The following is a 12,392-nucleotide window of genomic DNA, read 5'->3' on the forward strand; positions in this document are numbered from 1 at the left end:
CTCCTGAAGCCTCAAGACAACAAAAGTGGCAGCTTTCCGTGCCCAAAAATGTAAAAATCGAGAACTCTGCATCAAGGTGCCAGCCGGCAAACAGCAGGACCGTTATTATCTGCTCTAGACAACTAAGTCCGCAAAATGCTCGATTTTATCGCAAGTCTAGACCCTATTAAAACATAACCCTAAACAGCACAAAACCATTTTCTACGAGCAGCTCTCAGGAGCTGCCTTCTTGCCTCGCTCTACTTCAGATAGCAAGTCTGCCAGGAAAATGGATCCGCGTCCAGTCAGAATTCAGAGGCATTTATTTCTCACCTTGGAGGGCCCAAGGCCCTAATTTTAATAAGGACAGAGACTTTCCTCATCAGAATCCACAATCTAGTGTCAACGCAGGACGGGTGGCTGAGTTTTCTTTGGTCGTTTATTTAGCTTTCACGCTGCTATGTACAGAAGCAGCGTGGCTCGGTGGAAAGAGTCCGGGCTTTGAAGTCAGAGGTCATGGGTTCAAATCCCGGCTCTGCCAATTGTCAGCTGTGTGACTTTGGGCAAGTCACTTCTCTGTGCCTCAGTTACCTCATCTGTAAAATGGGGATGAAGACTGTGAGCCCCCTGTGGGACAACCTGATCACCTTGTAACCTCCCCAGAGCTTATAACAGTGCTTTGCACGTAGTAAGCGCTTAATAAATACCATCATTATTATTATTATTATTAAATGGGCCAGCTGAAAGCTTACCCCAAATCCCGAGAAGCTCGACCTGAAGCCGGAGATCCAGGAAATTGTGTGAGGAAGGAGCGATCAGGAGAGGGGGAATTCGGTCATTCGCCTCCACCCACCGTACGTTTGTGAAAGTCCTGCTGTCCATTTTATCAACGTAGGGGATGCCCTGCAAGTCGTCCATCTCGTGCTGGATGACGCCGGCCGGCCACACCACAGGCTCTCCATTCTCATTCAGCCCTGCAGAGAAGTCATAACACGGGCAAATCAACGTACTCGGCATTGCCGTTTTCATACCACTTTGTGCTAAGAATCGTTCACGATTTCCAACCGGACACCACTTCCCCGCCTGTCACCTGTCACCCCGGTGATTTACACATTGGGCATCGCCAAGGGCTTATTTTAGAAAACAGCTCACCCCTCTCTCTCTCACGTGGCATATAATGTGCTATTAAACCTAGGTAGTACACGGGTTTAGTTCTGACAGCTCACAGCTGTCTTCTTCCAGAGAAAGGACAGGGAAAATATTACCTGTAGTTTCCTATGGTTATAAAGTGATTGTTTCCCCTAACCTCTGATAAGAACCTGAGCTTTGAAGAAGGGGCAAAGGTGATGCCATAATATAATAATAATAATTAATCGTGGCATTTGTTAAGCACTTACCACGTGCCAAACACTATTCTAAAAGCTGGGGAAGATACAAGGTAACAATTAAACGTCTCTCCTTTCGATAAGGTCCCCATCGATGTGAAACCAAGTTACTCTCCCAGCTTTGACATATTTGGGAAGTTCCTCATCTGGGGAAATTCACCGCACTAGGAAGAGCGTGATGGCCGGGTATGTCTGTCCTCCGGGCCCGACCGGCATCCCTATACTTAATCCCACCACCTCCAAAGCTGCCGATGTGTTCGCGGTGTGCTTGTGGAAGTTCTGCGCGGGGCACGGGTGTTATTCCAGCCTAGAACAAGGGGTAAAAGATGGTCCGCTTTGACTTGCATCTCCTGCCACACTGGCTTCCCCGAGGCCCCTCCAAAGTGTCAGGTGTAAAGCTCGGAGCTTAAAGCTCGAGGCTGGGCCCAGATTGGGTGGGGATGGATGGACAGGGGGTCACTCTTCCTGGGTGGAGGTTCACTCATTCATTCATTCATTCATTCAATCAATTGTGCGCATGCAAAGGACTGTACTAAGCAGTTGGGAGATTGGCCCACGCCCTTCCCAGACTGTGAGCCCGCTGTTGGGTCCTCCCCCGGGCCTGGAATGCCCTCCCTCTGCCCCTCCGCCAAGCTCGCTCTCTTCCTCCCTTCAAGGCCCTGCTGAGAGCTCACCTCCTCCAGGAGGCCTTCCCAGACTGAGCCCCTTCCTTCCTCTCCCCCTCGTCCCCCTCTCCATCCCCCCACCTTACCTCCTTCCCTTCCCCACAGCACCTGTATATACGTATATATGATTGTACATATTTATTACTCTATTTATTTATTTATTTATTTTACTTGTACATTTCTATCCTATTTATTTTATTTTGTTGGTATGTTTGGTTCTGTGCTCTGTCTCCCCCTTTTAGACTGTGAGCCCACTGTTGGGTAGGGACTGTCTCTATGTGTTGCCAATTTGTACTTCCCAAGCGCTTAGTACAGTGCTCTGCACATAGTAAGCGCTCAATGAATACGATTGATTGATTGATTGATTGATTGATTGGGTAGGGACCATCTCTATATGTTGCCAACTCCCAGACTGAGCCCCCCCCCTTCCTCTCCCCTTCCCCATCCCCCCCCCGCCTTACTTTCATTCGTTCATTCATTCAATCGTATTTATTGAGCGCTTACTGTGTGCAGAGCACTGTACTAAGCGCTGGGGAAGTACAGGTTGGCAATATATAGAGACGGTCCCTACCCAACAGTGGGCTCACAGTCTTACCTCCTTCCCCTCCCCACAGCACCTGTATATACGTATATATGTTTGTACAGATTTATTACTCTATTTATATTTTATTTGTACTTATTTATTCTATTTATTTTATTTGGTCAATATGTTTTGTTTTGATCTCTGCCTCCCCCTTCTAGACTGTGAGCCCACTGTTGGGTAGGGACCGTCTCTAGATGTTGCCAACTTGGACTTCCCAAGCGCTTAGTACAGTGCTCTGCACACAGTAAGCGCTCAATTAAATACAATTAGAATGAATGAATGAACTTCCCAAGGGCTTAGTCCAGTGCTCTGTACACAGTAAGCGCTCAATAAATACGACTGAATGAATGAATGAACTTCCCAAGGGCTTAGTCCAGTGCTCTGTACACAGTAAGCGCTCAATCAATACGATTGAATGAATGAATGAACTTCCCAAGGGCTTAGTCCAGTGCTCTGTACACAGTAAGCGCTCAATCAATACGATTGAATGAATGAATGAACTTCCCAAGGGTTTAGTCCAGTGCTCTGCACACAGTAAGCGCTCAATCAATACGATCGAATGAATGAATGAATGAATGGCCTTGAATGCCCGCCCTTCCCAAATCCGCCAATCCCAATTCCCCCCTTCAAATCCCTACTGAAAGCTCACCTCCTCCAGGAGGCCTTCCCACACTGAGCCCCCCTTTTCCTCGACTCCCCATCGCCCCAACTCGCTCCCTTTGCTCTACCCCCTTTCCGCCCCACAGCACTTGCGTATACATAAATATATCTGTAATTCTATTTACTTATATTAATGCCTGTTTACTTGTTCCGATGTCTATATATCTATAATTCTATTTATATTGGTGCTGTTGCTGCCTGTTTACTTGTTTTGATGTGCGTATACATTTATAATTCTATTTCTCTTGACGCTCTGATGCCCGTTGACTTGTTTTGTTGTCTGTCTCCCCCTTCTAAACTGTGAGCCCGTTGTTCATTCATTCAGTCGTATTTATTGAGCGCTTACTGTGTGCAGAGCACTGTACTAAGCTCTCGGGAAGTACTAAGTTGGCCACATCTAGAGACGGTCCCTACCCAACAGTGGGCTCACGGTCTAGAAAGTCCCTACCGTTGTTGGGTAGGGACCGTCTCTATCTGTTACCAAATTGTAGTTTCCAAGCGCTTAGTCCAGTGCTCTGCACACAGTAGGCGCTCGATAAATACGACTGAATGAATGAACGTGAGAAGCGGCGTGGCTTGGGAGTCAGAGGTCGTGGGTTCTAATTCGGCCCCCACCACTCGTCTGCTGTGTGACCCTGGGCAAGTCACTTAGCTTCTCTGCGCCTTGTTCCATCATCTGTCAAATGGGGATGAAGACTGTGAGCCCCACGTGGGACAACCTGATGACCTCGCATCTCCCCCAGTGCTTAGAACAGTGCTTGGCACATAATAAGCGCTTAAAAAATGCCATCATTATTATTATTCTCTGTGCCTCAGTTCCCTCATCTGTAAAATGGGGATGAAGACTGTGTGCCCCACGTGGGACAACCTGATGACCTCGGATCTCCCCCAGTGCTTAGGACAGTGCTTGGCACATAGTAAGCAATTAACAAATGCCGTCATCATTATTATTATTCTCTGTGCCTCAGTGACCTCATCTGTCAAATGGGGATGAAGACTGGGAGCCCCCAGTGGGACAACCTGCTCACCTTGTAACCTCCCCAGCACTTAGAACAGTGCTTTGCACATAGTAAGCACTTAACAAATGCCATCATTATTATTATTCTCTGTGCCTCAGTTCCCTCATCTGTAAAGGGGGATTCATTCATTCATTCAATTGTATTTATTAAGCGCTTACTGTGTGCAGAGCACTGGACTAAGCGCTTTGGAAGTACAAGTTGGCAACATATAGAGACGGTCCCTAACCAACAACGGGCTCACAGTCTAAAAGGGGGAGAAAGACAACAGAAAACGTGTGGACAGGTGTCAAGTCATCAGAATAAATAGAAGTAAAGTTAGATGCACATCATTAACAAAATAAATAGAACAGTAAATATGTACAAGTAAAATAGAGTAATAAATCTGCACAAACATATATACAGGTGCTGTGGGGAGGGGAAGGAGGTAAGGCCGGGGGGATGGGGAGGGGGAGAGGAAAAGGGGGGCTCAGTGTGGGAAGGCCTCCTGGAGGAGGTGAGCTTTCAGTAGGGCTTTGAAGGGAGGAAAAGAGCTAGCTTGGTGGATGTGTGGAGGGAGGGCATTCCATATTAACAAAATAAAATAAATAGAATAAATATGTACAAATAAAATAAATAGGGTAATAGATACGTACAAATATATATACATAAATAAAGGTGCTGTGAGGAGGGGAAGGAGGTAGGGCCGGGGGGATGGGGAGGAGGAGAGGATAAAGGGGGCTCAGTGTGGGAAGGCCTCCTGGAGGAGGTGAGCCCTCAGTAGGGCTTTGAAGGGAGGAAGACAGCGAGCTTGGCAGATGTGGGGAGGGAGGGATGAAGACTGGGAGCCCCCCGGGGGACAACCTGCTCACCTTGCAACCTCCCTGGCGCTTAGAACAGTGCTTTGCACATAGTAAGCACTTAACAAATACCATCATTATTATTATTCTCTGGGCCTCAGTTCCCTCATCTGTAAAGGGGGATGAAGACTGTGAAACCCCCCGTGGGACAACCTGCTCACCTTGTAACCTCCCCAGCGCTTAGAACAGTGCTTTGCACATAAATAAGCGCTTAATACCATCATTATTATTATTCTCTGTGCCTCAGTTCCCTCATCTGTAAAGGGGGATGAAGACTGTGAAACCCCCCCGGGGGACAACCTGCTCACCTTGTAACCTCCCCAGCGCTTAGAACAGTGCTTTGCACATAGTAAGCGCTTAACAAATACCATCATTATTATTATTATTATGTTGCCAACTTGGACTTCCCATGCGCTTAGTCCAGTGCTCTGCACACAGTAAGCGCTCAATAAATACGATTGAGTGAATGAATTGAATGAGAGAAGCAGCGTGGCTCAGTGGAAAGAGCCCGGGCTTTGGAGTCAGAGGTCATGGGTTGAAATCCAAACTCCACCACTCGTCAGCTGTGTGACTTTGGACAAGTCACACAGTAGTCAAGGCCCTACTGAGAGCTCACCTCCTCCAGGAGGCCTTCCCAGACTGAGCCCCCTCCTTCCTCTCCCCCGCCTCCCCCTCTCCGTCCCCCCATCTTACCTCCTTCCCTTCCCCATAGCACCTGTATATATGTTTGTACATATTTATTACTCTATTTATTTATTTATTTTACCTGTACATATCTATTCTATTTTATTTTGTTAATATGTTTGGTTTTGTTCTCTGTCTCCCCCTTCTAGACTGTGAGCCCACTGTTGGGTAGGGACTGTCTCTATATGTTGCCAACTTGTACTTCCCGAGCGCTTAGTACAGTGCTCTGCACACAGTAAGCGCTCAATAAATACGATTGATGATGATGATGAAGTCACTTAACTTCTCTGGGCCTCAGGTCCCTCATCTGTAAAATGGGGATTAAGACTGTGAGCCCCGCATGGGACAACCTGATCACCTTGTAAATTTCCCTGCGCTTAGAACAGTGCTCTGCACATAGTAAGCGCTTAATAAATGCCATTTTAAAAAAATGAATGAATGAAAGGTGCTGCGGGGAGGGGAAGGAGGGGGAGAGGAAGGAGGGGGCTCATTATCATTATTATTATTATTATTAGCATTATTAAATACGATTGAATGAATAAATATCAAGGGCTTAACACGGTAATTATGATGATGATGATGATTAGGACCGACCCACCTGGGCTGTGGACAGCCTGGCAGCGGGGGGAGAAGCCTTCGGGCTGGGTGCGGAGGTGGGCGTTGGGAAGTCCTGGAGAGGGAAGAGTGCCATCCTTTCATTCATTCATCCATTCAATTGTACTTATTGAGCGCCGACTGGGTGCAGGACACTGGACTGAGCGCTTTGCAGAGCCCAAGTTGGCACCAGATGGAGACAGTCCGTGGACCCCTCGACGTGCAGGCCTCCACGAGGCGCGACGCGCAGGCGCAGTCCTGGTCCTCACCGAGGCGCGGCGCGCAGGCGCAGTCCCGGTCCTCGCCGAGGCTCGACGCGCAGGCGCAGTCCCGTTCCTCCCCGAGGCGCGGCGCGCAGGCGCAGTCCCTTTCCTCTCCGAGGCGCGGCGCGCAGGCGCAGTCCCTCACCTCGGGCAACTTCCGGACCAGGCCCGCTCAGGCTGGGGCTCCGCGCCGGAAGGATGGGTGCCACTTCCGGCGCCAAGGATGCTGGGAGTTGTAGTCCGCCCCGACCTCCCTTCTTACTTTGTATCCTCCCCAGCGCTTAGAACAGTGCTTTGCACATAGTAAGCGCTTAACAAATGCCATCACCATCATTCTGGGCCGCCGAAAGCTGGACGGAAAACGCTGGAGGGAGAGAAGCAGCGTGGCTCAGTGGAAAGAGAGAGGGCTTGGGAGTCAGAGGTCATGGGTTCGAATTCCGACCCTGTCACTTGTCAGCTATGTGACCTTGGGCAAGCCACTTAACTTCTCTGTGCCTCAGTTACCTCATTTGGAAAATGGGGATTAAGACTGTGAGCCCCAAGTGGGACAACCTGATCACCTTGTAGCCCCCCCACAGCGCTTAGAACAGTGCTATGCACATGGTAAGCGCTTAACAAATACCACCATGATTATTAAGAACCCGGGCTCGGGAGTCACAGGTCGTGGGTTCTAATCCCGCCTCCATCTCCTGTCAGCTGGGTGACTCTGGGCAAGTCACTTCACTTCTCTGCGCCTCAGTGACCTCATCTGGAAAATTTATTTTTAATAAACAAATAAATAAAATATTTTATATATTATATGTTCATTTATATATTTGCTACATTAAATAAATAAATAATAATAGCATTTATTAATTGCTTACTAACAATAATAATGGTGGCATTTATTAAGCACTTCCTATGTGCAAAGCACTGTTCTAAGTGCTGGGGAGGTTACAAGGTGATCAGGTGGTCCCACGGGGGGCTCACAGTCTTCATCCCCATTTTCCAGATGAGGTCACTGAGGCACAGAGAAGTTAAGCGACTTACCCAAAGTCACACAGCTGACAATTGGCAGAGCTGGGATTTGAACCCATGACCTCTGACTCCAAAGCCCGGGCTCTTTCCACCAAGCCATGCTGCTTCTCTTACTATGTGCAAAGCACTGTTCTAAGCCCTGGGGTGTCCCACGTGGGGCTCAGACTTAATCCCCATTTTACAGATGAGGTAACTGAGGCCCAGCAAAGGCAAGTGACTTGCCCAAAGTCACACAGCTGACAAGTGGCAGAGAAGGATTCGAACCCATGACCTCTGACTCCAAAGCCAGATGAAGACCGTGAGCCCCACGTGGACAATCTGATCACCTTTTATCCCCCCCCAGCAGTTAGAACAGTGCTTTGCACATAGTAAGCGCTTAACAAATGCCATCATTATTATTATTATTGTTATAGAAGGGGGAGACAGACACCACAAAACACAGACAGGTGTCAAAACCGTCAGAATAAATAGAATTATAATATTGATTGAGGGCTTACTGTGTGCAGAGCACCGGGCTAAGCGCTTGGAAAGTCCAATTGAGAAGCAGCGTGGTTCAGTGGAAACAGCCCGGGCTTGGGAGTCAGAGGTTGTGGGTTCTAATCCCGGCTCCGCCTCTTGTCAGCTGGATGACTCCGGGCAAGTCACTTCACTTCTCTGGGCCTCAGTGACCTCCTCTGGAAAATGGGGACTGTGAGCCCCATGGGGGACAGTCTGATCACTTTGGATCCTCCCTATCAATCAGTCCATCGTATTTATTGAGCGCTTCCTGTGTACAGAGCCCTGTACTAAGCGCTTGGGAAGTACAAGTTGGCAACATATAGAGCCCAACAGTGGGCTCACAGTCTAGAAGGGGTCTAGAAGTCTACCCTAGCACTTAGAACAGTGCTTGGCACATAGTAAGCGCTTAACAGATACCATCATTATCCCAGCTCCCCCCTTGCCAGCTGGGTGACTTTGGGCAAGTCACTTCACTTCTCTGGGCTTCAGTGACCTCCTCTGGAAAATGGGGATGAGGACTGGGGGCCCCATGGGGGACAATCTGATCACTTTGTATCTTGCCCAGCGCTTAGAACAGTGCTTTGCACATAGTAAGCGCTTAACAAATGTCATTATTACTATTACGTCACTCCCCTCCTCAAAGATCTCCAGTGGTTGCCTGTCAGCCTTCGCATGAAGCAAAAACTCACCCTGGGCTTCCAGGCTGTCCATCCATCCCCTCGCCCCCTCCTACCTCACCTCCCTTCTCTCCTTCTCCAGCCCAGCCCGCACCCTCCGCTCCTCTGCCTCCACTTACCTCCTTACCGGGCCTCATTCTCGCCTGTCCCGCCATCATCATCAATCGTATTTATTGAGCGCTTACTGTGTGCAGAGCACTGTACTAAACGCTTGGGAAGTACAAGTTGGCAACATATAGAGACAGTCCCTACCCAACAGTGGGCTCACAGTCTAAAAGTTCGAATCCCAAGTCTTCCCCTCCCTGCAACACTTGTATAATTTGTTATTACTCATTTCATTTGTACATATTTATTACTCTATTTTATCAATGATGTGTATCTCGCTATAATTCCAGCTATCCTGATGGTATTGACACCTGTCTACTTGTTTTGTTTTGTTGTCTGTCTCCCCCTTCTAGACTGTGAGCCCGTTGGTGGGTAGGGACCGTCTCTGTATGTTGCCGATTTGTACTTCCCAATCAATCAATCAATCGTATTTATTGAGCGCTTACTGTGTGCAGAGCACTGGACTAAGCGCTTGGGAAGGACAAGTTGGCAACATATAGAGACGGTCCCTACCCAACTGCGGGCTCACAGTCTAGAAAGTGCTTAGTCCGGTGCTCTGCACACAGTAAGCGCGCCACAAATATGATTGAATGAATGATTAATAATGACGATGATGGTATTTCATTCATTCATTCATTCAATCGTACTTATTGAGCGCTTACTGTGTGCAGAGCACTGTACTAAGCGCTTGGGAAGCACAAGTTGGCAACATATAGAGACGGTCCCTACCCAACAGTGGGCTCACAGTCTAGAAAGTGCTTAGTCCAGTGCTCTGCACACAGTAAGCGCGCAGAGAATGAATGATTAATAATGACGATGATGGTATTTCATTCATTCATTCACTCAATCGTATTTATTGAGCCCTTACTGTGTGCAGAGCACTGGGCTAAGCGCTTGGGAAGTACAAGTTGGCAACATATAGAGACTGTCCCTACCCAACAGTGGGCTCACATTTGCTACGCGCTGTGTGCCAAGCACTGTTCTAAGCGCTGGGGGAGATACGAGGTGATCAGGTTGTCCCACGTGGGGCTCACAGTCTTCATCCCCATTTGACAGATGAGGGAACTGAGGCACAGAGAAGCGAGGCACACAGCTGCCAAGTGGCAGGGCCGGGATTAGAACCCGCGACCTCTGACTCCCAAGCCCGGGCTCCTTCCACTAAGCCACGCTGCTTCGGTAAAAAAACAGGAGAGAACATCCATTCCTTCAAAATGTGATGCTGGAGAAGGCTTTTGCCACGGACTGCCTCAAAGACGGACAAATGGATTTTAGAGCAATTTCAACCAAAATGGTCTTTGGAAGGCCAAATGACTCGACTTGGAGGAGCATGTTTTGGAACCATCATCAGGAAGACTGATTTTCTGGAAAATAATGCTTGGAGAAGTCCGGGGAAAATGCGAAAGAGGCAGACGGGTAGCTAGATGGATAGAGACCCTAATAACGATAACGGAAGAACCATTAGGGCAGGGGTTGTCTCTATCTGGGGCGGAACTGTACTTCCCAAGCGCTTAGTACAGTGCTCTGCACACAGTAAGCGCTCAATAAACACGACTGAATGAATTAGAAATGTTGCGGATTAAGGCAGAGGACAGGACGTTCTGGAAAAAGTATATTCACTGAGTTGCTGTGAATCGGAAACAACTCGACGGCTCCTAATGATAATAATGATTTGCTTACTATTCATTCATTCAATCGTATTTCTTGAGCGCTTACTGTATGCACAGCATGTACTAAGCGCTTGGGAAGTCCAAGTTGGCAACATCTAGAGACGGTCCCTACCCAACAGCAGGCTCACAGTCTAGAAGGGGGAGACGGACAACAAAACAAAACATTAACAAAATAAAATAAATAGAATAAATATGTACAAGTAAAATAAATAAACAGATTAATAATGGTACTTTCCAAGCGCTTAGTCCAGCGCTCTGCACCCAGTTGGCGCTCAATAAATCCGACCGAATGAATGAATGGGTGTTGTGCCAAGCACGGTTCTAAGTGTGTCTCCCCCTTCTAGACTGTGAGCCCACTGTTGGGTAGGGACTGTCTCTATATGTTGCCAATTTGTACTTCCCAAGCGCTTAGTACAGTGCTCTGCACATAGTAAGCACTCAATAAATACAATTGATGATGATGATGATGATGATACAAGGTAATCAAGTTGTCCCACGTAGGGCTCACGGTCTTCGCCCCCATTTTACAGGTGGGGAAACTGAGGCACAGAGGACTTAACTGACTTGCCCAAGGTCACAAAGGACAGGGGGCGGAGTCAGGATTAGAACCCACAACCGCTGACTCCCGAGCCCACGATCTTGCCACTAAGCCACGCTGCTTATCGCTGCGTGGCAGGGACGGGGGAAACAGCCTATTTTCAATCCTCGACGATAACTACTCGGGGATCAGCCTAAGGTTAATCAGGTTTATTCCTTATTTCAGCTGTGCTCAAAGTATTCCATCTCTGCATATATACACATCACCCGACGACTTTAAACCCAAGAAGTGACTTGACTCACCCACCGTCTTCTCTGAACTGTCTCGCTTTCTCGGGGCATAATTTCAGGGAGCCAGTCTCAGGAGAAAAGATTTTTAAATCATTTAAGGCAATCTCCTTTCTCGCTGGCTGGGCTGAATTTAAGTTCACGGAGTCTGGACAGACACCAAACCCTGGAGAACTCCCCCGCCTGACCAAACCACCGCGCCCGGCACCAGAATCCCAGCTGCGGCTCGTAAAACGTCCCGTTTTGAAGTCCCGTGGACTCCACCTCCTTGAATTTAGGCAGGCCCCGCCGAAGGGTCGACCTGCAAAGGCTCTTCCTCCTCTTCTTCTTGAGTCTCGTCTTCCACGGTCCCGAGGGAAGGTTGGCTGGCGGGTTCCGGAGTCCGCTCCGGTTCCGGAAGTTCCGAACTCGCTCCCGGGGGCTCCGGGAGAAGCTCCTTTTCGTCCGGAGGGAAGACAATTTCCCTCTTTGGCAGGACAGAGGCCAGCGGCTCCTGGACCACGCTGACGTTCACGTGTCCGAGATTCCCAAACTTGGAGAGCTGAGTGGGGGGGACACCTGATTCAGTAAGGGAGAAAAACGGGAGAAGCAAAGTTACCCAAGGAGTCCGTCACAAACCAATGTCATTCAGAGAAGCCTTTAAGGGAGAGTGAGACACCTCCGTTCGATCATAAGCTTCTCAAGACGAGGAAACACGTGTTTTGCTTCTGTCGTTGGCTCCCGGATGCTTAGTACAGTGCTCCGCACTTGGGTGCTCGGGATCAATCAGTAATCAATGAAAAGCGTTATTGAGCACCTGTGTGCCCAGCGCTGAACTAAGCACACAACAGAAGTTAGTTTACACGATCCATACCCTCAAGGAGTTTACTATCTAGTTGGGGAGACAAATAAATCACAAATAGGAAGCAACAGAGTATATGCGATATCTACAAAAG

At 48.5% G+C, this 12,392-nt stretch overlaps 1 protein-coding gene across 3 annotated transcripts in view; it reads right to left on the reverse strand.

Moving 5' to 3' along the window:
• The window catches only part of COG8 (component of oligomeric golgi complex 8), a 29,666-nt gene that overhangs the window by 1,803 nt on the left and 15,471 nt on the right, over nt 1-12,392 (reverse strand). Inside the window, exons 5-6 of one of the 3 annotated variants that reach the window (XM_038754898.1) lie at nt 11,804-12,015; nt 732-942 (exon numbers count right to left, since the gene is read on the reverse strand). In XM_038754898.1, the coding sequence (XP_038610826.1) occupies nt 732-942; nt 11,804-12,015 (423 nt within the window). Of the gene's footprint in view, nt 1-731; nt 943-11,364; nt 12,016-12,392 lie in introns of those variants that run through there. The other 2 variants (XM_038754899.1, XM_038754897.1) reach the window with 2 other exon arrangements.

This window comes from Tachyglossus aculeatus, chromosome 11, assembly GCF_015852505.1.
Source record: "Tachyglossus aculeatus isolate mTacAcu1 chromosome 11, mTacAcu1.pri, whole genome shotgun sequence".
NCBI lineage: Eukaryota > Metazoa > Chordata > Mammalia > Monotremata > Tachyglossidae > Tachyglossus > Tachyglossus aculeatus.